Below are 25,818 nucleotides of genomic sequence, written 5' to 3'. Positions count from 1 at the left end.
CAATACCTGCCCTCAGCATGAGCCTAGTCTGTGCCCCCAGAGCTAGGAGCATGACAGTGGTGAGCAAATGGGGATGAGGGGAAAACAGGGAGGGCTGGGGGACTATATGTGAAAGCACAGTGGGGAGAAACAATAGAATAAGCATCCATGCAGAGTTGCTGCTTGCAGAGATGGCGGCCACTATTGAAGACAGCATAGGAATTGCACCAATTCAAATTATTCATTTCGTTTTGCTTTTATTGGGTTTTTTTTTTTTCTGATTGAAATGAGATCGATTTGCTCATCAAAGTGTTAACATTAAAAAAAATGCAGCATTAATAAAGTGTTTTCTAAAATAATAAATAGAATGCAGGACACAAATGATAAAGCAGACCACCTCCACAGGAAGACAGCAGCTGACAGGCGTGCACTTCCGGATAGGGGTGGCAATAGTTGGCAGGTAGCTCCGGATGCAGACTCTGCCTGGGCCCAGACCATCAGGACCCTTTTTCTTCATTGCTGTGAGTCCTGGATGTATGTGTACTTTATTTCTGGCTACGGTTTGTTCTTGGATTGGACACATTGTCAATCTCAAGGAACCAAAAAAGCTAATATCTCAGTTTCTGTGGGTCTGGAATCCAAGTACAGCTTAGCAGGGGCCCTCTGGAGAGGTAACTGCATATCATAAAAAAGTTAAAAATCCAGAAAAGTGCATGCTAAAAAGTAAGTTTCCCAACACCAATCCTGGCGCCCCAAAAAGCCACTGTTCCTAACCACAATGCTGAACCTTTTTATGAAGCACAAAAGATGAGTTCAAATCAGTTAGGAGAATTCACTAATAATATGAACTGAAACTGTAGAAATACAGTAGAACTCTTTGGGGACATGGCATGAGTGAATATAAGTCGACACCAAAAATGTTAAAGCAGAAAGTTGTTACTAATGTTATCCATTTTAGATATTTCTTTGTTTTTTTTTTTTTGTTGTTGTTGTTTGTTTGTTTTTGTTTGTTTGTTTTTGAGATGGAGTTTTGCTCTTGTCCCCCATGCTGGAGTGCAATGGCGCAATCTCTGCTCACGGCAACCTCTGCCTCCCAGGTTCAAGCGATTCTCCTGCCTCAGTCTCCCGAGTAGCTGGGATTACAGGCGCATACCTCCATGCCAGACTAATTTTTTTGTATTTGTAGTAGAGACAGGGTTTCACCATGTTGGCCAAGCTGGTCTCAAACTCCTGACCTCAGGTGATCCACCCACCTCGACCTCGCAAAGTGCTGAGATTACAGTCATGAGCCTGTAATTACACCGCGCCTGGCCTAGATATTTCTTTAAAAATAAAAATCCAGTCTTTTATACTCTTACACTAGACACAGCCTTCAGGGACTTCAAAGATTATTAACACCATGACATTTTACACAAAACTGTGTGCATTTATATGCGTACATATGTGAATTTTTCTGGGGAGAGAATCCCTAGTTTTTGTCAAGTTATTGAAGGAACTTGTGTCCCCTAAATAGTTAAGAACCACTGCTTTAGGCCAGACGCAGTAGCTCACATCTGTAATCCCAGCACGTTGGGTGGCCAAGGTGGGTGGATCACCTGAGGTCAGGAGTTTGAGACCAGTCTGGCCAACATGGCGAAACCCTCTCTCTACTAAAAATGTAAAAATTAGCCAGGCGTGGTGGCACACGCCTGTGGTCCCAGCTACTTGGGAGGCTGAGGCAGGAGAATCACTTGAACCCAGGAGACAGAGGCCGCAGTGAGCCAAGATTGTACCACTGTACTCCAGACAGGCGACTCCGTCTCAAAAAAATAAAAAAGAACCACTGCTTCAGCCCCTAAACTTAGATGTTCCCACTGTATATTGGAAAAGAAAAATGGATTTTCATCTATATTTTGATGGGAGTAAGAAAATAGACCTAGATTCATGAGACCACAGTCCACGAAGATGTGTCCTCTTCAAGCTCCTGGTCATTGTAGCCACCTATGAATTGAACAGTCCTTACCTTAGCAGGCTTCCCAACAATTTTCATCTTTCACAGAGCTTTGACTCAGGACTCTTAGGACTAGAGTTTGTTTCCCTTTGACCATCAGGCTTCCCAGACACTACTGGTTTTCTTTTATGTTACCAAAACATTGTCAGATCACTCTAAAGTATCAAGGCCTTCCTCCTCTTTGTCCCTCCATGACACCAGGAACTGGCCAGCCTTGGATTAGCTACAGCTTAAGCCTGTGGCACCTCATGCCTCAGTTGTTCGCGCTGGGGTTACCAGGGTAATTATCCTCCTGTCTCTCCCCAGTTTGAATTTGACTAGGAAGTAGACTTAGAAACTTCCCTTAGTCTTTTCTAAATCTCTGCTCTCTTTGAACTCAGGATCCAGGGAAGGATTATACACTTTTAAGAACTCCTGTGAAGCAGTCCAGTGAGATTTGTAACCTCCCCCATGGCTGGCCTCTCCTGCATTTGATTCTAGGCTCTAGAGAACAGTGATTCTCAACTCTTTTTTCCCATCACGTCCATAATACCACTCTTCAAGTCCTGCAGTGATTTGCAAACGGACAGGGGGTACATCTCCAGGAGGGGAGAGAACCATTGAGTCAGAGGGTAATGGGCTTTGTAATGTGAGACTGGATGAGGGGTACACTACAGAAACAAACTCTGCAATCAGTTCTGAAGAACAGCTACTCAGATGGAGACAGCTGAGTCTCCGTCCTCGTTTCCCAACAGAGGACCTTTGGTTCCTTCTCAGAATCAAATCCTGCCCATGCCTATAAGGGAGACTCCTCAGCAGAGCTCACAGCTCTGCAGGCTGTGTTGGGGAGGTATCCAGAGCTGGCCCAGCCCTCAATGCCTGGACGGGCAAGGCCCAATGGGACTCATCAGGTACAGTGGCTCATTGAAGGCCTTGGGTCCTTGACCAAGGTTGGAGGTGTGGCTGGAACAGCTGCTGGCTGAGAAGGGGAGAGTTCCCAGAATAAATAAATACCCGAGAATGAAGTCAGCCTGCATCCAGAGGAAGCCTGAGCAGAAGCCAAATGGCATGCTGACCTTTTCCTGAATAAATCCTGAATGTAATAATATAGAAGGAGATTATGAACAGGAAAAACAATTGCATTCACTGTTCTAGGAAGAAATTCACTGGCTTGATGGAATACAAAAGCTAATCAGTTGGCTATTTTTTAATAAGTCTAGAGGCTAGAAAGGAATATCCCTAATAATTTGATTATTTTGTTATGCAAGAAGGTACACAATGCACAGTGCCTGTGCCTCTGACCATATCTTTACCAGGGCAGCCTGAGGGTCCCCGTCTGCCCTGGCAGCTTAGTGTGTTGGTGTGTAGCAGCCATATTCATCTCTGCAGAGTGACATGTTCTCAAGGTCATGTGGCCTTTGATAGATAAGATCCGGGGGTAGGGATGAGGATGGGGTGGTAAGTAGAATTTGAAATGGGAGCTGGAAAGAGAGAAGGGGTCAGAGCTGCAAGCAAGTACCTCTAGTTTGCATTTCCTGAGCTCCTGAATGACCATTCTGGTGGTGAGTCTTCTCCCCAGCTTACTTTCTGGAAAGTCTCTGACACCCAGAAAGGCAGGTGGCAATTTGTGGACCTTCTGCTTTTGCTCTTGGCAGCGCCTCCTGTGATTGTGTTTTCTGGGCGTTCATGCGAGAGCTTTCCAGCTTGCCCCCTTTCCCTTCTCCTCCAGTTTATCACAGTTCAGTGAAGAGAACATGATGGACCCCTACAACCTCGCCATCTGCTTCGGGCCCTCGCTAATGTCAGTGCCAGAGGGCCACGACCAGGTGTCCTGCCAAGCCCACGTGAATGAGCTGATCAAAACCATCATCATCCAGCATGAGAACATCTTCCCAAGCCCCAGGGAGCTGGAGGGCCCTGTCTACAGCAGAGGAGGAAGCATGGAGGATTACTGGTAGGGGGGCTTGGGACGGGAGGAGGGGAGGGATTCACTAGCACACACTGGCATGGGAGCCAGATGGCCACACGAAAACCAAAGGGAAACACCCAGATCCTCCCAACTCCTCACTCCCAGGCTGCTAGGGTCTGGGGATGGTATAGGCAGCCCCCACCTCGGCCCCACCCACAGACTAAATGCCACTTCTTGCCACCTCCCTTTTTGATGAGTTCTGAGTGGCAAGGGACTATTCTGAAAGATATTGACAACATTAATTGTGATACTAATCTCTAAGAAAGGACTTTTTGTAAAGTTGCATCTAGAAGTGATCTTTATTCATCAACAGTGTCTCTCGGGCTTCTACTCTGTGCTCTGTATTCTGAGAAAAACCATCCTGGGTCCCAGGGAATTCCCTTCCTTTTGGGAAGAGTTTAGATAAAAGGCATAATTTCCTGACCGTGAGTTTGTAAGCTGGCACTTCAGAATGATTTTAGAAATTTGTGAAGAGAAAGAAGGGTAAGCCTTGTTTTTGGCAGGTTAGGGACGGTCCTCCCCTGAAGCAGCATTCCATTCTGTGGGGCCAGGTTTTCCATGACCTAGCTTCGGAACAGAGATCTAAAAGGAATCCCTGGGATATATCTTTGCTAGACCCCTCTGTTTGACAAAGAACAAATCACTATTTCCATTTTATGGATGTAGTAGCTGCAACCCAGAAAGGCCAGTGACAGTATTTTAGGCCACTCTAGTGATGGGAATTTAACCCCAATCTCATCTCTTTGTACAGGGTACAGTCCGTTACCCCATGCCACCCGCCATGGTACCATTTACAGTGTCGTTTTTTCACTAAACACAAAGACAGCTGCCCCTCTCTTTTAATCCCTAACGTCCCTTACCTCCCCCTCCTCCTCCCCCTCCCTTCTTCCCCTAAGTAGTGTTTCAGCCTGAGCTGAAAGCACAAGCCAGCCCAAATCGGATTCCGTCTGAATTCAACATCTGGAACCAATTCGGCCAGCCCCATTGCTATCGACTGAGGTAGGGGAGGACAGGGGAGGTTCTTTACTTAATTAGAGGCCAATTGGTCCACGCTTCTCCCTGACCCCCACAGAACAGCCTCTTGCCCAAGGAGTGAAGAAAGTGGCATTTGTGTTCTGTGAACATAGTAATACCAGTGACATCCCTGGGTTCATCCCTCTCTGCTGTACTGCAGATTTCAGTGTCTGGGTCCAAGCTGGAGGAACCTATGCTGGCCAGCTGGGAGAGAAAGCTTTTTGTCACCGACAGATGGTTGGTGGTGACTGGGGAGATTGTTGGTCACTTTAGGTCTCAGCCTACTGGATGATGAGCTCCAGGGAGCTGTCCTTGTGCATGTGACTTAGAGCTTTGGTTTTCCCCCTTGCATGAGTGGTGAAAAGCTGTAGAATAGCATTCCCTTCCTTCTAAAGTCAGGCAGAACCTCCGCCCTCACTTCTCAAACATCAAACCACTGCAGGCTCTGGTCCAGTGCCCAGGGCACAGAGACCCATACAGCCCTGGCCCCTGAGTCCCAGCCCAGTGGGGCAGAGTCCTGGAGGGGTGTGGCTCACGGGGGCAGGTGCCTTCCTCCAGTTTCCTCCAAGGTATTCTCCCAACCTACCCACCTGTTTCTTGTGCACTCGACATTTATTAGCAGCCTCTGGAAAAACCACAGGATTAGTCAGGGAACATTACTACCACAGACTGTGTGGGAGGCTAGAAGCACCTGAGGAACAAGAGTCAGCAACCTTGGGTTGAGAGTGACCTTCTAACCGCTGGATTCACACCCACCTGGAAGGCTCATGGCCTCTCCTCTCCCTTCTTTGGGAAGCGAGAGAAGTGCCAGCCCCGGGAGATAAGGCAGTAAGGAGGTGAGTGAGGGTGGTAGAAGGGAAGATAGAGCACTAAGAAGAGAATGGAGAATGGTCAGGAGACCCAAACAGCCATGGAAAGGATAGCACCAGGCCACATGGCCTCCCCACAGCTGTGGAGAGGAGAGACAAATCCATTTCACCACACTTTCCAGTCCTGAAACTGGAACCGGTTTTCTAGGACTACCAGCTGGGTACCATGGTGGACTGCTCCTGAGACCTCAGGTATTTTTGGGTCTGGTGGGTGCACAAGGGCAAAGGCTGGGGATGGGGTGTGTTTCGAGAGAAGCATAGGATTTTAGGGCTAGAAGAGACCTCAGAAAGCATCCTCTTGCCTTTCTTATAAAGCAGTGGTTTTCAAAGTGAGGTCCCTGGACCAACAGCATCTGTGTCACAAAGGATTGGTTAGAAATGCACATTATTTGGCTCCACCCAGACCCAGTGACACAGAAACTCTAAAGATGGGGCAGTGTTTTTTAACAAGCCTTCTATGGCTCACTGAAGTTTAGAACTGTTGCCTTACTAGCTGGCTCTGTAAATAAACTTGAAGCCCTGAGGGAAAGTTTGCCTTTGAACTTCTCCCCCGCCATCCCCACCATCTCAAAGGTTTCCAGAACATTACAAAATTCATCAGATTCATCAGATGGTTTTTAGCCCTAGAAAACAGTGAGAAATTGTGCCTACATTTTTTGACAAAGAGGAATCTCCGTTTATATTCTTCTAGAATGTTCTCTGGAGCCTGGGAAACCTCCTTGGAAGTGACTTGCTTTACATAGGACGAGTTCTGAACTGGTCACCCAGTCTTTGAGGAACTTCCCAGGAGTGTAGGATCCATCCCATGGGGAAAGAGGCTGGAGGGTTCCAAGGTGGAAACTGTGTGGCAAGGCTGCCAGGCTGAGTGGGTGATGGTGCTTTCACACAACTGCCTGGAAAGCCTCACCTGTTACTGCTACTACCAGAGGAAGAACTTTAGAAATGAACTGTTTCTCTACTTTTCAGGAAGTAAGAACTTCCTGGTGCCCATCCTCATGAATTCTGAAGTGCATGAGCCAGGAGATCAGGAATAGAAATGACTTTCCTAGTAACCTCCCTATCCTTTCTCGATTCCTTACACTGGAAGATTTTTTTTTTTTTTTTTTTTTTAGACAGGATCTTGCTCTGTCACCCAGGCCAGAGTGCAGTGGCACGATCATGGCTCACTGTAGCCTCGACCTCCCAGGCTTAAGCAATCCTCCCACCTCAGCCTCCAGGGTAGCTAGAACCACAGCATGCACACTGGCTTTTTTTTTTTTTTTTTTTTTCGTAGAGACAGGGTCTCACTAAGTTGCCCAGGCTGGTGCCAAACTCCTAGACTCAAATGATCCTCCCAAAGTGCTGGGATTACAAGTGTCAGCCATTGTTCCTGACCTACCCTGAATGATTTTAAATTTCATGAATTATTTCAAGAACTTGACCCAGCTTCTCTCCCCTGCCCTCTAGCCCATAGCAGATTATTCCTCCCCTACTTTTGTTTCCCACCCACTCCTATGACTCACCTTCCACTTTTTCACCAGTTCACAGTCTGAACTGCAAAGCAACCTAGAGGCATCAAGCAAAATGAGAAAGAAGGAAAGCAAGTACTGTTTATTAAACACCCGCTCTGTGCCAAACTTGTGACTAAATTACTTTATTAAATCCTCACACAGCTGAGGATATAGATCTTTATCTTCAGTTTATAGATGAGGCAGCTGAGGCTTAAGGAGATTAAATAACTTGCCCAGGATCACACAGCTACCAAGTATCAGAGCTGGTTTTCGAATCCAGTTTTATCTGATGCCGAAACCCAGTGTTTCTCTTCCACCCTGCTTCCCCCTTGAAAACCAGGAATGAATTCACGTAGAGAATCAGACCTTGAGGAGTTGAGTTGTTCTCTATTTTCTAAAGAATTTAGTTTATACCTTCAAAAGGGCTTCCCTTTGTCTTGAGATATTCTAAGTTCCAAGTAGTCTCAAGTGGTTTTTGTAGCAGGAGCTAGACTGGAAAAACTCTAGAGCTTTGTATTTCATTATAAGCATTTGTCTATTGTGTGCAGTTAGGATATAAAGAGCATAAGATGGATTCAGTGCCCTCGCGCCAGGGAGGCTGTATGAAGGGGAAGACGAGAATTTTATAAGCACATGTTAATGTCCCTGTCACTCTTGCTTCTGTTGCAGTGATAGCCCTCATGGAGAGACTACCTCGGTTGAAGACTCAACCCAGGATGTGACTGCAGAGCACCACACGAGCGATGACGGTATGAGGCCCTGCTTCCTGGTCAGTGGGGACGCCAGGGGTGAGGCAGAAGGAAGTGATTATATATCCTGTGCATCTGATGAACCTGTCTGCCCAGCGGTCCCCTGAGGACAGGCAGAGAGCTCCCTGTCTCGATTTCATTTTCTTCCTTCCTTGGAGAGGTAGCCCACCTTCTCAAATAGAATTGCTCTGTATTAAACCAGAGATGAAGAACTAGGCCTTTCATAGCCCTTCAACCTTCTTGCCCCACCTCCCAGCTCCTTGTCTGGCCTGAGTGCAGCATGATGTTGGTCCCTTATCATAGCCTAGACTCCTGCCAGACAGCTAGAGAACAAAGTGAAGGAAAGTTCATTTGAAAAACAGTAAGCAATTGGGTGCGGTGGCTCATGCCTGTAATCCCAGCACTGGGAGGCCCAGGCAGGAGGATCACTTGAGTTCAAGAATTCAATACCAGCCTAGGCAACATAGCCAGACCCTGTCTCAAAAAAAAATAGCCTGGCATAGTGGTGTGCAGCATCCCTGTAGTGCCAGCTACTTGGGAGGCTGAGGTAGGAAGATCCCTTAAGCCCAGGAGTTCAAGGCTGCAACAAGCTATGATTGCTATGATTGTGCTACAGTACTCCAGCCTGGGTGAGAGGGTGAGACCCTGTCTAAAAAAAAAAAAAGAAAAGTAAGCCTGGGGTGGGAAATAGCAGAGCTGGTTGCCTAGAACCCAATAGAAGCAAGCCAGAGGGAGTGGGAATGAGGATGCAGAAACCACATGCTTTCACGCCTACCGACTGGAAAAACTGACCCTTTCCAAAGTACAGACATGCGAGTGCCGAGCAGCCTGGTGGGCGTGCATCAAGGGGAGGAATGCTCAGCTGTCATCCTCAGACCCCTCAGCGGTGCCCATGCTTTATGAGGGTCTGTCCAGCCAGCACATTTCCCCCGCTTCCAACAGCTCCACACCTCCTCTGGATCACATGGGCTCTGGAAGTCTCAGCAGCTGACAAGGGGCCTCAGAATTTTCTGGGCACAAGAATGAAATGGCAACAGTCTGTGGAGCTTTCCCTGTTCCCTGCCTTGCTGGGAATTCTGCAATTCTAGGCCAGCTTTTAAAGGAGAAAAAAAAAAAAGGACTGCTTATTTAGATCCTGATGTCATAAGGATCCATATGATCATTTGCTACGTTCGAGGAGGGGAGTAGGTGAACTAGGAAAATGAGTAGTGGGTTACAGCCTACCTCGTGGCCAGCTCTGCTAGAGGCTTTATATATGTTATCTCTTAATCTCTAGTGAAAAAGATATGGCCGCTATTTTACAGTTGAGAAAATGCAGGTCAGGGAGGTCGAGTAACGTACCCGAGGCTGTAGAGAACTGAGATGGGTATATTTAGACAGGCCTTCTCTGACGAGCCTCCTATAGTGAAATCTCCAACCCCTCCTGTGCAGGAGGAGACCCACCAGCTAGGGCTGTCTAGGCATGGTCTTATTTTTAAGCAGCCTTTCTCTCTGCTTTCCAGAATAGCTGACTTTCATCTCAGGTTCCAGCTTTCTGGGAGCCTTCTCTTTGCTCTTTGATCTCTACCTGCAGCCTAGCACAGATGAAGATAATGATAACAATAAGTCATGCACACATACCACTTACCATGGGCCGGACACTGTTCTAAGCACTTTTACAAATTGTAATTCATTGACTCTTCATAACAACTTCATGAGAAAGACACTATTATTATCTCCATGTTACAGTTGAGGAGACAGAAGCCCACACAAAAATAAAGATACATTGCATTTGTAAACCCCTTTTACTTTTTCAGATTACTTTCATGTGCATTTTTTTCATAGGTTGGTCACAAAATATATTTTCACATTTTGCTCCTTGGAAAGTTGATTGGGCAAGTTATTTTCTCTTTATAGAGAGACAAAAAGCTCACATTCTACTTACTAGAGGGAATGGATAACATAAAATATTTAGAATACAATATGATACATTTTCTACAATTATTGGAATTATTATATAATTAGAAAAGAAATAATGCTTAAAAATATAGTATGGCAAGTTTGATGATAGACGTCAAAGCATGAAGATCTTTGGAAACACCAAAGAAGTTACTGTAGAAAGCAGAGGATGCGGCCGGGCGCGTGGCTCACGCCTGTAATACCAGCACTTTGGGAGGCCGAGGCAGGCAGATCACGAGGTCAGGAGATCAAGACCATCCTGGCTAACATGGTGAAACCCCGTCTATTAATAATACAAAAAATTAGCTGGGCGTGGTGGCAGACGTCTGTAGTCCCAGCTACTCGGGAGGCTGAGGCAGGAGAATCGCATAAACCCGGGAGGCAGAGGTTGCAGTGAGCCAAGATCGAGCCACTGCACTCCAGCCTGAGCGACAGAGTAGGACTCCGTCCCAAAAAAAAAAAAAAAAATGCAGGGGATGCTTGAGTTGTGTTTTGATGTGTTTCATCAGGCAGATAAGAGAGAAGAAGATTCCTGATGGAGGGAACAGTGTGAGCAAAGGCAGGTAAAAGGTGATACCAGTGCTTTCAGGATAATGGTACAGTCTATATGAGAATTACTTGCTTTATAGATCATCCATGGCTTCAATTTCCCACTAAGTTATTTCCCACCACCGTAAGCTCAGCGAATTCAGCTTTTCCACCCAGTTTCCTGAGTCTGCAGCTCCCAAGAACATGTGTTTACTTCTTTTCCACCCTTCTCAGAATGTGAGCCCATCGAGGCCATTGCCAAGTTTGACTACGTGGGCCGGACAGCCCGAGAGCTGTCCTTTAAGAAGGGAGCATCCCTGCTGCTTTACCAGCGGGCTTCCGACGACTGGTGGGAAGGCCGGCACAATGGCATCGACGGACTCATCCCCCATCAGTACATCGTGGTCCAAGACACGTACGTTGGGCCCAAGGCATCTTTGGGGGTGGTCCCCAGCTGCTCTATGGGAGCGAGACTTCATTTCTGGAGCCATAGGATTATGAGGGAGGCCAACCCCTGGGGGGTCCAGTGCAGTCCTGAGGCTCACACAGTTCCTTGAAGAGCACCCCCGCCCCACTCCCTGCACTCAGTGGAGAATTTTTTTAAATCTCTCCACTATCTGCGTCCCCTGCAAATCACCCCCTAATCCAGTCATTTTAGAAACCTGCCAGCCAGCCAGCACTCATCCATATTTATACCTGATGAGTGATAACAAGGGGTTTTTATTTGACCACCTATATTTCTTTTCTCGAAAGATTAGGCTGGGAAAACATTTTTGCTTCTCTTTTTTTTTTTTTAAACAACTATGCTCACCCCAACCTGTTGAGCCACTCTTCCACTTGCAAATTAAAATGACTGGTTTTCTAGGAGAAATCCGGCTTAAGCAGCCTTATGGAAGTGACCTAGTTCATTTAACCGAGATGAAGTTGATTTGGGGTAAGATGGGGGAAGGAGGGAAAAGGATGTCAAGGAACAAATGAAACCTGAACTGGTCCCAGAGAGATCTCATCTGATAGGCTGTTGGTTGATTCTCACACTTCGAAGCAGTTGTCCCGTGGGCCCACCCAAGCCTGCCCCCTGTCCCTTTGCCCTGTCTCTGTCCCCAGCTCCCCTCCCTTGGATACGATGCTGTCAGTGTTTTTAGTCCTTCCCTTAATATTATTTTTTAAAGGTTGATATCCTGAGTGAGTCTGCACCCTCCCAGCCTCTTCCCGGCTCGTTCTGCAGGGAAATCCTCCCTCTGTTGATAGCATCGCAAACCTGGTGGCAATCTGTGCGTGGACAGGACCCTCCCAAATTTAGCATTATGACTTCACCACAGGATCAAGAGAAGATGAATTGTGGGGGAGAAGGGGCTTTCTTTGTCATCAGTAGCCAGAGGGGCCAGGAGAGCAGTGGAGAGACCTGGGACCGGCTTGGATGCTCTGAGCGGGGCTAGAGGCGCTACGACAGTGTGTGGCGGTGTCCTGCCACGACGCCGCCGTCTCCAGAGCCACCACACAGTTGACTGTCCTTACCCGGCAGTGCTCAGGACCTCAGCCGATAAACCACAACCTGGACTTGCCGCCTCCTTCTCCAGGAGGCCGCCTCAGCACGGCCTCCCCAGGAAGCAGCATGGGGTAGAAGGCAGATGCCTCGAATCCAGGTGTCCCCTAGCCACGCTTTCCTGAGGAGCTGAGGAGCCCGCAGAACTCAGCGGATTATTTATTTTTATTTAAACGACCCTTCAAAGGCCCTTAGGTTTCCTTGCCTCTGCTCACAGAACTAGCCCAGCCAGGTGTCGCTGCTGCCTCAGAGCTGTGTGGGGTCGCGTGTGTGTCGGGGGGCCATCTTGCCGATTTAACACTGCTTTTTGTGTTGTTGTTGTTTTCCCTCCTCCCTGCCTGCCTGCCCCTTCTCCCCCAGCGAGGACGGTGTCGTGGAGAGGTCCAGCCCCAAGTCTGAGATTGAGGTCATTTCTGAGCCACCTGAAGAAAAGGTGACAGCCAGAGCGGGGGCCAGCTGTCCCAGTGGGGGTCATGTAGCCGATATTTATCTTGCAAACATCAACAAGTAAGCTCTGCTTTTCATTTTCTGCTCCCCTGAATGACTTGCAACACCCAGCCTCACCCTCTGGCCTAACCCCCATCTCCATTCCCGTGCTGCACGTAGGGCTCCCAGCTCCCGCAGCCTAACAGTTTGCATGTGGTCATTGCTGCTGCAAGGCGGACAGGGCTGAGGACGCTGCTACAAGCTTCGGGGCAGGTCCAGGTCTCCAGCTAGCTGCCCTCGTGCTGTGGAAGGGTGCTTTACTGTGTGTTCCCGCAGTGTCTGTCCACCCAGACCTTTGTGGCAGTCTTACAGCTAAAACTTTGACCAAAGCTTTGGTCACTTTATGCAACCTGGTTTTGTACTGTTTCTCAGAGGTGCCTTCTTTTTTCCAATCCATACTCAAGTAATAGTCTTTGATGTCTGTCTTCCTTGACCCATGTTCGTGCAAAGATTCAGAGTCTGTGTGTGGCTTCTACTAGGCTGATGTTACACCAGGTGGGTTTATTGAGATATCATGTGTCTGTTCTTCCCCCTGTCCTGCATTCACTCCTGTGGAGGAAAGGAGGCCACGATGTCCCTAAGGAAAGCTTTGTCCTGAGCTCTTCATTCATTGGCTAACCCCTAGCTCCCTTTTCTTCTGCCCTTTCACACCAGGAGAAATAATTTTCCATTTTGTTCCTATTGCTTTGGCCTTTTGTATTATTCCACCCCCTTAGTCCCTTTGCAGATCCCCACTCCTGCTCAGCAGGCTCTTACCTCTGACCCCCAGCTTTCATTGTGGCTGTTAGCAACATCCTGGGGTTTAAACTCCACCCACGCCCGATCTGGCTGTCTAGAGGGATTCTACGCCTGCGTGCTGCCGCCTCCCCAAGAGGCATTCAGGTTATTGGAGAACTAATCTCATCTCAAGGGGCCAGACACCAAGTCCCAAAGCCTACAGACCTCTTTCCGCCAGACCCTGAAACCTGGCCCCGTGCCAGCAGGATGACAAGCCCCAGGGCGCTCCTGATGAATATGGATTGGAGATGATGTACAGTTTTTATTCCCCTCTGGCTTTTGAGGAATGAAATGATTTGCACTTTGAAAACCTGTTAACCGTAGCCTCTGGACACTGAGACTGGAAGGAGAATAAAGGATGCTTGTTGTTTTTAAACTATACCAGGTTTCCCAGATCTCTTGGCTTTTTTCCACCCAGACGGTAGCAGGGGGAGTGGTTGGGGCACGTGGCTCTTTTCCATCTCTTTCACCCTCAAGTTAGTAAAGTCGTTTATTCAGATCACTTACTCGGTGTACTTATATTTAATTCAGACCAGTTAAAAAAAAAATTGAGGAGTCTCTGTTTCCCTCCAGCACACTACCCTGCTGGGAGGGCAAGCCAATATTAAGTAACTGTGGGCTAGTCACATTTTTTTCCTTATTTACAATTCTGTGTTAAATTATAACCCTACAATCAAAAGGTCGTGATCCTATAATTAACTCAGAAACCAAGGGGGGGTTGGTAGAAGAAGAGTTAGATGATTAGTTAAGTACATATTTTTAAGCCATCATATATTTGATGGTATTTGTGCATAGAAATTGTAGAGAGTAATAACTGAAATGGTAAACAAAAAAAGAAAAAAAAAGAGTATCTGGTAGAAAGTTAAGGTGGTTCCCTTGAACTCCTTGCTTGCTGGTGTCAGGAGTCTTGGGATGGGGTTCTTGGAGGACAAGCCTCATTACCTGGTGGGTGGGTGAGCGGCGGCCCCTGGGCATGTCTGGCCCTTAGGAGTGAGTCGGCCTTTGAGTCTTACCTCCTGCCCCCCACACCACTCCTCCTCCCAAATTCTTTCAGTTTCCTGAGTGCCCAGGTTCTCTCTCACCCCTGGGCCCTCATGCCTGCTGTCTCCTTACCTGGTCACCTCCTCCTCTCCCTTCAAGACTCAGTCCAAAGACTTAGCTCTTTGGGGAAGCCATTCTGACATCCCTGAGTTCCCCAGGCTGAGTGAGGTGCCCTTATGCTGTATTCCAAAGGCACTTTGAGTACCTTTTGGTACTCATGCTGCACTCAGATCCCCCACCAGATTGAGCTCCTTGAACCCAGGAATTATATCTTCCTTTTCTTTACATCCCCAGGGCCTAGCCCGGGACATGGCACACCACAGCCACCCCATAAATCTGTCTTCTCAGCAGTTTCAGCCCATGAGTCAGCCATCCTCAAGCAGAAAAAGGAAATCAGCAAAGAGCTATTAGGGTGTGGCACTTCCATTTAATTCTACACATTTATTAAGTATCTACTGTTGTGGAAAGCACTGCTGGTGTTTATTCAGAGATAAAAAAGACGAGGTCCCTGATCTCAGAGCTCACATTCTGGCAAGGTAAAGACCCTGTGGACAGGTAACTGACAGGTAGCATCAGATGCTCTGAAGGTACAGAGGAGGGGGAGGGGTCCATTCTTCCTGCAACTGGAGTTAGTGGTGCAGTGGTGCCAGTGCAGTTGCAGTTAGTGGTGCCAGGGAAATCCTTGCAGAGAGGGGGTTCATTTCAGCAGGGCCTTAGAAGACTCTTGAGAACATCCTTTTTCCACTCGAGAGCGGCTGAGTCACAAGCCTAAAACTGCCGAGTGGACAGATTGACGGAGTGGCTCATACATGCCAGGTCCTGGGCCAGGCCCTGCAGGCAGAAAGATGAGGAAGACCTCAGCAGTGAACAGGACTAGGACTGGCTTAGAGCACTGTCCCCACCTCACAGACCAGCTCCTTATCTTCAGAGTCTGACCCCTTCCCTCCTTCCACCTCAACTCCTGCCTCAGCCCCCATCTCTCTTAGATTCAAGATCAGAGCTGTTCAGCAGCCATCCAAATCAGAAGTTTCATTGCCTCTTAGATTAGACGTTTTCAGATCTGATTCCAAGACCAAATGAAATTATCCAGCAGCAGGCAACACCCATGTAACTAGGATTCTGCCAAGCCATTTTGTCTGAGAGCCCTAAGTGGTCTGAAACAAATTCGCCCAGATCCAGGGTTCAGCCCAGTGCTCAGTGACTTGGGAGTCATGTAGAGGTATTTCCACACTAAGAAAACGCACAAACTGGGCCCCAACTCTGCAGTATTGCTGCCTCTTGAAAACTATTCTGCTCCATGCCTACAGAATAAGCAACAACAGCCTCTTGCCAGAGCCCAAAACAGTTACAGTCTTTTTGGAAAAAGAGACATGCTAAAATTTAGAAAAGTTAACTATCCTCTTACCAGCAATCTCGACCTCTTTGGTGATGGTAAGACCTCTTCTCCTACCTGGGGCCTTAGGTTTCTGTTCATGGCAGTTCACAGAAGGGGCCTTTCCATGAATCTCTTTCCCATTAGAAACTTTCGCTTAATCAGACATTTTTTCTGACAGCAGCTTACATCTTGACAACACAAAGCCCGTGACCACCAAGTAAGTATCCATTTCTCCTTCACCCAGCTTGGGGGTGGCAAGGGAATGAAGACATGGAGAATGCAAGAGAAGATGAAGCCGAGGAGAGAACGAGTTCTGTGTCCCTCTCCTTCCGAAGTCCCTGGGTGCCAACATCTGCCCCCTCCCACTTGTCCTGGCTTCCTTGGAGCCAGGCCTCGCTGATCACACTGCCCTTTCTGTTTGTGATTGAAGGCAAAGGAAGCGTCCAGAATCTGGGAGCATCCGGAAAACTTTTCGGAGTGACAGCCATGGGCTGAGCAGTTCCCTGACTGACTCCTCCTCCCCAGGGGTGGGGGCTAGCTGCCGCCCATCCTCCCAGCCCATCATGAGCCAGAGTCTCCCCAAAGAAGGGCCAGATAAGTGTTCCATCAGTGGGCACGGGAGCCTCAACTCCATCAGCCGCCACTCATCCCTGAAGAATCGGCTGGATAGTCCACAGATCCGGAAGACTGCCACAGCAGGAAGGTCAAAAAGCTTCAATAACCATCGGCCCATGGACCCTGAGGTCATTGCTCAGGTAACTGTGGGCTCCTGGACAGACAGCATGAGTCTACATTCATCACTACCACTTAGTGCCACCCACCTAATTATGACAGGACTTGAAACAGAATGATTATTTTGTATGTGATATACTGAGTATATGTCCACTCTGGACATGTGGACCCTATAAAACAGCTTAATAAGCAGTCTGCCTGTCCCTCTCTCCCCAGGAAGAACCTAAAGACAGAATAAGAGAAGCCTAGCTTCTTGCTCATACACTGGCTATTAGGAAGGCTGTTGTAATTTTTAAAGCCAGTATTAAGAGTATTTTGATAGCCCAAGTTTTGAGTCTAAAGACCTGGGTAGACTTTAGTGAAACTGCCCGACTGTTGAGGCTCAGGTGTAATCCCGGCCACGTTTTTATATTGCTGTGCCCATCACCATCATCCCGATTCCTAAGGCTGGTCTCTGGTACCGAGTGGGTAGATGATCAATTAAGAACCTGCACCTGGTCTTAAAGACCTAAAAAATACTCTGGCTGCAGAGAGCTCTGGTAACCAAAAGGATTTGCAGCCCAAGCCTCCAGAGGCTATGGAGATGAGCTCCCTGGTTGCAGGGTCTTCCTTCTGTGTATGCACCACACTGATGACTCTCTGTTTTCCATGAAATATTAGAGATCCAACCCCACCTCTAAAAATCCGACTACCGGGGCCACTCCAAGCAGTTCACTCAGACGTCTCTCCCAACTATATAATTTTCATTAGACCAGGTAGGAACTAAGGGCTTACTGTTGCCTTCTTATCTCAACTGAGTTGAGATTCTCCTTACCCCATCTTCCAGGGGGTGATAGAGGCTGGGCATGGTCTCTCTTGGCTTAATTGTGGTTCTCTGCTTACAGAGATGTACCTGGCAAGCCCAGTATTGAGCTACAGGCCTGAGATGTCTTGCTTTGCTAGCCTTCTATTCTGTGCCTCTATTTAAGCTCTTGGCTGCAATCTGCCTTGCGCTGCGGGAATCCTCCCAGCTCCCTCCTTGGCCAGGTGTTAATAGGAATGTCAGGAAAGGTAGACAGCTGGGACAGACTAGCTGTAGAGTGCGACTGAGGGGGGAGATGGAGTTTTTCCTGAGCATTTTAAAGGTTTGAGAATGTCATAGGGATGAGTGAAATTGAATCACTGTGAACAGAAAGCATGCATCAGTCTGTACGACAAAGAAACCTTAACCAAAGGCCTTCGCTTGGAATGTGTAAAATCTTTCCATGTGAACCTAATCCCAAGAAGAAATCCTGTGGTAGTTTGGGGGTGCCAGACACAGGTTTATGGGGAGGGAGCGGGGAGCTGGGAAGTCTCACTGGAAGGCAGCTGGCTTGCATACAAACGTTCTTTGGTTCTGCCTTGAGTCCCTGGGCTAGGACTGCTGTTGGCTAAAGATCTAGAGTGTTCCATTGATTTGCAGGCAATTGATTCACCTACGTGGGCTTTGGCTCCCCCTCCTGGTCACTCTTTGGTCCCCTCGGTGGTGATGGCTGGAAGGAAATGGTTTCAAATTGGACACTGCCCTGAGTTGGGGAGCAGGGGCGGGGGGAGGTGTCTTGGGCTCCTGAAACTTTCCTCAGCCCCTGAGGAGGAAGGACTAACCCTCTTCACCTTTGGCCTTGAAGTCCAAGAGAATAAAGATCATACATCATCTCTACCACTTTTTAAAAAAATGTTTATTATGTACAATTTCAAACCTACCCAAAAGCAGACAGAACTGGATAACAAATCACCATGTACTCATCACCAAACTCCTGGCCATTCTTACTTTGTCCATGTTTCTCTTCCCCACTAGATTATATGTCACTTCGTCGATAAGTATTTCAATATCTATCTCTAAAGCCTAGGGTCTCTAAAAAAATATCGATTACTTTTTCTAAAGGAAAAAAAAAAATCTCATGACAGTGAAAATCCCTCCGTCCCCCTTTCCCCACTTTCTGAGCATTCATATGTTCAAGGATTTAGGCCAAGTACAATAATCTGGACATCTTACGGTCAGTTTCTTCATGCCTTGGCCTGTGTTGTTGAAACTGGCTCCTTGGGGAATTCTCCCCGCATTTGCCTCACCTCCTCCTTTTTCCTGTTTTGCAGGATATTGAGGCAACAATGAACTCGGCCCTGAATGAGCTACGGGAGCTAGAACGGCAGAGCAGTGTCAAGCACACCCCTGACGTGGTTCTGGACACCTTGGAGCCCCTCAAAACCTCCCCAGTGGTGGCCCCCACATCGGAGCCCTCCAGCCCTCTGCACACCCAGCTCCTCAAGGACCCCGAGCCCGCCTTCCAGCGCAGCGCCAGTACTGCTGGGGACATCGCCTGCGCCTTCCGGCCTGTCAAGTCTGTCAAGATGGCTGCCCCGGTCAAACCACCAGCCACACGGCCCAAGCCCACGGTCTTCCCCAAAACAAATGCCACTAGCCCTGGTGTCAACTCATCAACTTCCCCACAGTCTACTGACAAGTCTTGTACTGTCTGAGGGATAATAATTTAATTGTTCTAGACAAGGGGACTATAGGGACTGACTGTTATTAAAATCTTCCTATTTAACTAGCTTGGGGACTTCAGTTGAAAATTAGGTTCTAAGTTGTTCTTGCAGGAATTAGCCTCCCCGTCTCCCCAAACCTTGAGAATGAAGCCCTTGGTATCGCCTCTCCCTTCCCACTGCCCTCTGCTTCCCCCAGTCGTCGTAATTCAGCCAGCTGCAGTCCGTACCGTTCTTAGGTTAGCCAGAGACAGGTTTTCATTATCAGGTCACTGTGAAATCTGGTAAGGCAGTCCTGAGGACATGGGCTCAAGTCTCAGTCCCCTCAGACCACAGCGATGCCTTGACCAGATGGTTGGCTACTGCCATCCAGCTTTCAGTGGCATCTTGTTTTGGGAACTGATTATAGAGAATCATATATAGTCCAGTCTTCATTTTACATACACACACATATTTTACGCACACACATTTTACACACACACACACACACACACACTCACACACATACATGTTTTTCTAGTCTCTGGCATGTGTAGCCTCTCCTGGTCATAGACCAGTCTCTTTGTAAGTTATTGTGGCAGTTCACACAGTAGCCACCAGGGGTCTCTGTTTCCATTACAAACTTTGTTGTGTCTGGGCCAGAGAACCTAGCCTTTGAAATCTCTCCATCATATGAAACATAACAGGATGGGACAATCCCATAACCTGTTTGGGGTTGGGGGCTTTCTCTCTGTGTTCTTTCCATTGATGTGAATTGGTCATTGGTGTTTGCTCTTGCTCTCCTCCATCCCCTAGAAGTACACCCCCGTCTTATTAAGGAGCTTTTAAAGTTTTTCTGAATGTATAGACATTTCTCGGGTTCCTACCTTTGTCTCTGATGGACCATTTTCCATTTAAGACATTTTCCTGTATAAGACAGTTTTATAGCTGGTTCCTTTTAGGGTAAAGAGTCTTAAGAGAGTTTTATTGTGCCTATGGCAGGTTTGGAAAAGGTAAGAAATGGGTGCTTTTTCCTCCTAATGTTTTTGGCACTTAAAACAGAAAATTCATTATTCTATTAAAAAATTAAATTCAGCTTTGCTAATCCAGAAATTGTTCCCAAATGAAAACTTGTTTTAAGTCCACCCCTTAGTTTGGTTATTTTACAAGGTTTCTCTTCAGGGACCAACAGGGGCTTAGAGAGCCTTAGTTAGATTAAAGGCAGACCCTACCTCTTAAAACCAGTTTTCATTTATCCAAACAAGGACAATTAAGGGAACCCTGACCCCACAGGCTCTCAAGTCTTCCCAAGGCCAGAATCGAAAGAAAATTAAAATTTGAATGCTGAATATTTTGGCTGTACTCTGGCCTTTTTTCTGGTTCCCTTCCAAAATGCACAAATCATACTCTTGTCTGCTCCAATTCAGTCTTCAAACCTGGTGCCTGTGGTCCTGGCCCCCCTAGCATCATGCTATCCCAGGAGTACCAGGACCAGACACATCCACAGCCAGGCTCATGGGTCTCAGACAGCAACTTGAGTTAAAGCTGAAACTCATCCTTCTTCTCTGTGTTTTCTTGTTTAAAAGCTGCACTTATATTTTAGCCTTATTATTTTCTGTAGTTCCGGAGAGATGGTGAGTTGCCATTCAGGTAGGAGAATCTGAGTTTTCTTATCTTTGACCTAGAAGAGATTCTTTTTGGACCAACCTGCGAAATTGGTAGTTAGATCTATGGAAAGTGGTAGGATTTTTTTTTTTCAAATCCTGTGCAAAGGAAAAGAGGCGCTTTGTGGGAAATCACTAATGAGAAGGCTAACCTGCAGCACCAGAGAAACCTTTCCAAGTGCTAGGCGGGAGAACTGAAGAACTCTTTCAGTGAAGTGAGTCAGCCTAGAAGAGGCAACCCACAGTCTTGGTTTTTGTTGCTGTTTCCTGACCTGTTCTTGCCTGTCACCTGGGCCTACACAGGTCCTGAGCCAACAGGGGGCTTTCATACCCAAGGATCTGTTTCCTTGCTGAAAATGAAACCCCATCTTTCACTTTACATTCCTTTCAATCCAACTGATCAAAACTGGTACCCACACTTGCCCTTTCTCCCTCTCTCCAGCACACTCCCCTCTAAGAAAGTAAAAGCAAAGCTTTCTTAATGGCAACGCTTTGGGCCTGTTCTGTTGCTCCTGCCTTATTTCTCTTTCAACCCTGTACATGACTCGTGTTCACCATCCCCTTGATCAGTGTCCATCCGCGCTAATTTGCATCATGAACTGAACAGTGTGTGAGTGGTCACCTACTAAACCCAACTCTGGGGGCAGAGCTGTCTTCCCCATCTCTGGTGCTCCTAACACCTGTGAGATGGTCCTGTCGAGAGGACTAGGAACCGATAGGAGGAGAGTCCTTCTCAGCAGAGCTCACTGCAAACAACTGGAATTGAGGTTGCACACTGTGATTTTTACACCGAAAAGCCAAAAGGAGCTGGCCATCCAGGGCCTAGGGAGACCAGCCTTCCTCAGCTATGCTTGCCGAAACCAGCATGATGCTTCAAAGAGCCCTGCTCCACCCCTCATGGCATGGATCCTTCTCCTGGTGTGGACTCTGAAGGGTCAGTCTTTGGGGAAGAGAGGTGGGGTGGGGCTACTAGCATCCCAATTTAGAAAATAGAGGAGTTTGTAGCCAGCAGCCTGTAAACTGGAAACACTGGTCTCAGCCAACCTCCTCAGGGCGCCCTGGCTTCTCCCCAAGGAGATGAGGAGCGGTGATGCCAGCACCGGGATGCGCAGAGCACTGGAAGGGCTGGTGCAGATCTACTTCCCGTGCGGAAGAGAAGTCACATCTTCGAGGGAATCGCAATGTTGTGGCGTCTGACTTGTATGTCACATTTGTGTAAAATGGTATATTCTTTAAAATAGTGTTGATAACTGGAATATTGTATGTATGCTTGGAGATGCTTTGTGTGAACCTAAGACTGTCACTTAACAGATGTTGGATTGGGGAAAATCCAAAGCACAACTTCAAAATAAAATACATTTTTAGGTTTCGATGCTGCAGTTCATATCCCTTCTCTCCTCTCTGAAATCTCTGATTCAGGACTTCAGCTGTCCAGGAGGGATTTTGATTCGTCTGTGCTAACAGAGCCCTGCCTGGCAACAGAGAGAGCAACGAGATGACCTTACAGCCAGCCACCTTCTCCCTCCCCACCAAGGCACAGCACACTTGCATTTAGAATGGGAGGTTTTTTCCCCAGCATTTTCATTTAGCCTGTGTGTGGATTCTCACAGGTTTTGTAGAGCGTCTTCCAGCTCATTGGACTCCCTGTTGCCATGAGAACCATTCCCTTCACAGAATCCACCTTCCTCGTTTTCAATAAGGGCTGTTGTTGTTTCTATCTCTAGTCAGATTTCCTCACTTCAGGGAGTGGGGCCTAAGAAGTTGCTTAGAAACTTGGCAAGCTGCAACCGAGGGTGACTAGAGATTCTCTTTCTTCCACAACCAAAGCCCTGAGTCATTCTGCCCTTGACAGCCCCCTGCCTTTGGGAGAAAAGCTGACCAATATGCTTGTGCTGTTGGTGGGAGTGGGAGATACAGGTGATGTTTTCTCTCCTACAGATTGTGAGTCTAGCAGAGCTTAAGTTCAAGGGTGAAGTTATTTCAAGGTAACAACTTCAAACAAATCCTAGAGCCTTTAGGGCCAACACTTACTTTTAACAGGCTTGTTCTAATGCCAGATGCCCCTGGGGATGGATCATATCTCTCCAAGTGGGTACCCTGTGTTCAGTGGTAATGCAAGGAATCCTACCCCCAGCTCTAGACAGAACACTTTACAACCCCTTTTTAGGTTTATCATCCCTATCCGTTATTCGTATACCTTTTATTCAGCTCTGCTATGCCCTTCCAGCCTACTGTCTCTTCCCTTGCCCTGTTTTCATGGAACAGCTACATCTTGAGCTTCTCTTGCTGGGCCATTGGCCTCGGGTAAGTCAAGGCCAAGGCTGCTGTGCCACTCTGTGGTAGGAATGAGTTCTCCCTGAGTACAGGGAGAATGGGGATGGCCAGGAGCACCCCATAATAGCTGTGACATGGAGCCAGACGTGGAGCCAGTTTGTAGGCTGTGAGCAGGGGACCAAAGAGCCCCTTTTCAGAGGGTCCTGAGGCAAAGGCAGGCTATGCTTTTTAGGTCCTCTTTATCCATATATGGTTCTTTTTATCTCATATGTCCTGATGGGGGCTGGATGGAAACTAGTGGCAATGAACACTGTCAAAACACAAGTCCATTCCATCCAGATAGAAACCAAAAATGGAGACCAGATGTATGTGAATTTAGGAAACAGTCTTTTAAGGCTATCTAACCTAAATGTTTATATCAAACTTGTCCAACCCGCAGCCCAGGATGGCTTTGAATGTGGCTCAACACAAATTCATAAACTTTCTTAAAACATGGAGTTTTTTTGCAATTTTTTTTTTAGTTCATCAGCTATCATTAGTGTTAGTGTATTTTATGTGTGGCCCAAGACAGTTCTTCCAATGTGGCCCAGAGAAGCCAAAAGATTGGAATCCCCTGATTTATATTCATAGGTATATGACGTTTCCTTTTACTCAGGAGTTTACAACCTTGGCATATTACATATACTAAAGACAGTCATTTAGTCAATCAACATTAAGCTTCTCTCTGTGCAAGCACTGTCATATGGTACTGAACAGAAAAAAAAAAAAACCAGGTAATGGAGCTTTCTAATGAGGAAGGACAGATAAAGAAGCAAAATGAGTATTACTCTGAAAATGAAACTGTAATAAGATAGGAGTTGTTCAGGAAATGAAGTATTCTGCTTGATCTGGCAAGGCTGACATGACTGGTAGACATCTAAGTGGAAATATCAGGTAGACCCTTGGAGGTATGAATTTGGAGTTTTGGGGGTAGATAATACCTGAAAACGTATTAGGAGCTATTACATTATAGATGTATTCAAACAGAGATTCCCAGGAAGAGCGTGGAGATGGAAAAAAGAGAAGGTCCCGATCATTAGAAATGCAGCAGAGGGGCAGGGCGCAGTGGCTCACACCTGTAATCCAGCGCTTCGGGAGGCCAAGGCGGTGGATCAGCTGAGGTTGAGAATTTGGGGCCAGCCTGACCAACATGGAGAAACCCCGCCTCTACTAAAAATACAAAAAAAAAAAGTAGCTGGGCGTGGTGGCACATGTGTGTAATCCCAGCTACTCAAGAGGTTGAGGCAGGAGAATCGCTTGAACCCGGGAGGTGGAGGTTGCAGTGAGCCGAGATCACGCCATTGCACCCCAGCCTGGGCAACAAGAGTGAAACTCTGTCTGAAAAAAAAAAGAAAGAAAAGAAAAGAAAAGAAAAAAGAAAAAAAAATGCAGCAGAGGAAGGGGGCCAGCAAAGAAGGCAGAATGAGCAAGTGGCAATGGCAATGAGGTAGATGGCTGGGAAAGCACAGGGTCACAGACAGCAGGAGAGGACAATGCTTCAACAAAGCGGGGAATCTGCTGTTGAATGCCAATGGGGTAAGGTGAGGCTGGTGTAGAAAGGGAATCATTGGTGACCTGGACAAGAGCATTTTCAGCAGAGGGGGAATGAGTCCAACTGGAGTGGGTTAGGTGGCAAATGGGAAGGGAAGAGGCAGTAACTTGACAACTCGTTGAATGGGGAGAATCGAGAGACAAGGGTCAGATGGGCAGTGCAGAGGTGCATTTGTTTGGTGGGGTAGGCAGGACGCAGTAGAATGGGAAGAATGAATGTGCAGGAGAGGAGAGGGTGAGCTGCAGGGCACAAGCGGGAGGGTTGGCCATGGCCAGTAGAAGAGGCTCAAGAAGAGGCACTTCCTGCTGTCGCGTGGGAGGGAAGGCCGGTGAGTACAGACACAGGGCAGGCAGTGGATGTGGGGGAGGAAATGAGGGAGCTCCCTTCGGATTGCTTCTTTTATCTAAGCAAAGTTTAAGGCAAGGTCCTTAGCTGACAGCGTAGGAGGGAACAGTGCAGAGGTTTGAAGAGTGAAGACAATGAGAGAAACTCTTGCTTTTCCTCGAAGAGAGACGACACTGGCACCGGCGCCGATTTCCTTCAGTGGCCTGGATGCTGCCTCACAGCTTGTCCCACTGCTTGGGGCCATAGCAGCAAGCCTGGCTGCAGCGTTTGTCCCTCCTTCCGCACCCAAAGCTCCTAGCCAGAGCTGACCCCTGAAGGTGACAAAGAGCCGGGCTCCGAGACCTCGTCGCTCAGCCCTTTGCCCTTGTGACTGAGCATAGCAGATACGCATGGCCTGGCAATGCCCCCCAGCCTCTTCCATATGCACCCCAACCAGTACCCGAGTCCTTTCCCCTCCCCTTTGAGGCACTGGGCTGGCGATTCAGCTGTGAGAAACCGGCCCGGGCCCCTTAGGGGAGGAAAAAGAAATTATTATCATTTCAGAGCAGATCAGGTGCCAGGAGCTTCATCTCATTTTACTTTCAAACCAGCCCTATGAGAAACGTCAAGTGATGTGCTAGAGTCATCCACAGTAGGTGGTAAAATGTGAACGCAAACCTCCATGGCAAGGGAGCTAGCCCCTGCCCTTCCCACTATACTTTCGGCCTCTTTGTAGAAGTCACATGAGATTTTCTTTCTGACAGCTGCTGTTAAGGGCCACCCTCTTCCGCCTCTGGTCCTTGCACTACCCTTGGATTGCCACTTCTATTTCTAGGACTCCTCAGAGCCACTTGGGAACACGTGGTGGGGACTCTTACAGACTTCCTCTTCCCTTCTGGAGCCTGCCAGCCCCCTGCACCTTCTCGGATGCAACCGGCTGTGCTGCCCGGCTGGGGCACAGGCAAGACATTGCTTCACTGTGTCCACACAGAGGATGTGACCTCACAGAGGATGCCCAAGGAAAC

General features: G+C 47.7%; 1 protein-coding gene across 10 annotated transcripts in view; it reads left to right on the top strand.

The window, feature by feature from the left end:
* SRGAP2 (SLIT-ROBO Rho GTPase activating protein 2) overlaps positions 1-21,974 on the top strand; it is a 252,236-nt gene extending 230,262 nt beyond the window's left edge. For 3 of the 10 annotated variants that reach the window (XM_054480813.2, XM_054480729.2, XM_054480845.2), the window contains 6 exons: positions 3,678-3,902; positions 7,960-8,039; positions 10,740-10,920; positions 12,409-12,555; positions 16,158-16,482; positions 18,572-21,974. In XM_054480813.2, coding sequence (XP_054336788.1) covers positions 3,678-3,902; positions 7,960-8,039; positions 10,740-10,920; positions 12,409-12,555; positions 16,158-16,482; positions 18,572-18,955 — 1,342 coding nt within the window. In that variant the 3' untranslated portion in view covers positions 18,956-21,974. The other 7 variants (XM_063646477.1, XM_054480870.2, XM_054481009.2 and 4 more) reach the window with 4 other exon arrangements.
* The last annotated feature ends 3,844 nt before the right edge of the window (positions 21,975-25,818 follow it).

The sequence above is a fragment of the Pongo pygmaeus genome, chromosome 1 (assembly GCF_028885625.2).
Source record: "Pongo pygmaeus isolate AG05252 chromosome 1, NHGRI_mPonPyg2-v2.0_pri, whole genome shotgun sequence".
NCBI lineage: Eukaryota > Metazoa > Chordata > Mammalia > Primates > Hominidae > Pongo > Pongo pygmaeus.
The sequence above is the reverse complement of the archived record's forward strand: the minus strand, read 5'-3'. Positions and strand labels throughout refer to the sequence as shown.